Source organism: Austrofundulus limnaeus, unplaced genomic scaffold (assembly GCF_001266775.1).
Source record: "Austrofundulus limnaeus strain Quisiro unplaced genomic scaffold, Austrofundulus_limnaeus-1.0 Scaffold215, whole genome shotgun sequence".
In the NCBI taxonomy this organism is placed as follows: Eukaryota; Metazoa; Chordata; class Actinopteri; order Cyprinodontiformes; family Rivulidae; genus Austrofundulus; species Austrofundulus limnaeus.
Window position 1 is genome coordinate 352,648 of NW_013952617.1, and position 1,050 is coordinate 353,697.

At 38.7% G+C, this 1,050-nt stretch overlaps 1 protein-coding gene across 1 annotated transcript in view; it reads right to left on the reverse strand.

Annotated features, from left to right (window-relative positions):
- Positions 1-319: 319 nt before the first annotated feature.
- Positions 320-1,050, reverse strand: part of neurl2 (neuralized E3 ubiquitin protein ligase 2) — a 2,990-nt gene continuing 2,259 nt past the window's right edge. Inside the window, exon 2 of the mRNA XM_014019304.1 lies at positions 320-770. Coding sequence (XP_013874758.1) covers positions 655-770 — 116 coding nt within the window. The 3' untranslated portion in view covers positions 320-654. The remainder of the gene's footprint in view (positions 771-1,050) is intronic.

Here is a 1,050-nt window from a genome sequence, read left to right on the forward strand (position 1 = left end):
CAACTCACCTTGGGCACCAAAATGACTAGAGCCAGCACTGATGGGAATTACGTTGGAGAGCTGGTTCTTTTGGATCAACTCACAAAAATGACCCGGCTCTTTTGGCTTYTAAGTGGATCCTCAGATTCTTTGTTGCATATCACCAAAGTGTGTGTAAAATAAATTACTTATGTAAAATAAATGTTTGTTTATTTGGCACAGCAAGAAAGCAACAACTCCCAAAACTGGGAGCAACGGAGACAGTGCTGTTTGTCTWAGATGAGGAAACAGCAGCTAACCTTTCAGCAATTCTGAAAAAGGCAAAACAAAAAGAAAAAGCTGCATCCAGGTGACATTTATTGCGAGTTTTTAGCAAAGATTGGCATTTGGGGAAAAAAAAAACTTTCTCCTGCCAGTCACTTCAAATAGCTGGCTCTTAGAGCTGGATCATTTGCAACCATCCCATCACTAAAAGAGAGAACCCACAAACTCTATTCAAAATGGTTCCCAGCCCAGATTTAATCCAGCAATCTTCTCACTGAGAGACATCAGCTCTACAAACTGCTCTACCATGCAGGCCAAAATACTTTTGTTAGAATGAATTCAGATTTTTCTTATTGAATAGGGGGTGAGCAAACAGAAATGATGCCTCTGTCCTCTGTAGGTCTTCATGCTTCATTCAAACTTGCAGTAGTGTTTCAGGGCCTCAGGCAGCTGAAGCCAGTCAATGGCCATCCTGTGAACGATGTGCTTCTGGATGGCCTTCCTGCACAGCGTCTGCAGAGAGGAAACTGAGGAAAAGACATCATGTTAGCTGAAATTCGTGTAGAAAAAACAGTAAAATAACAAAGAAAATTTAAACATTTTCAATAATTACAGAACAAAATTTACAACAGAGTCAAAACGCCCCAAATAAAGTTTAAACATCATGAACACATCTCCAAGTGAAGAAAAGAAAGAAAAAAGTCTGTGTATGGTCAAAAGAACCACATCACATAAAGTGAAAAGTCTGTTCTGGCACTTTTTGTCTTCAAATTTAATTTGTACATAAAGTGTTTTCTTATATTATAC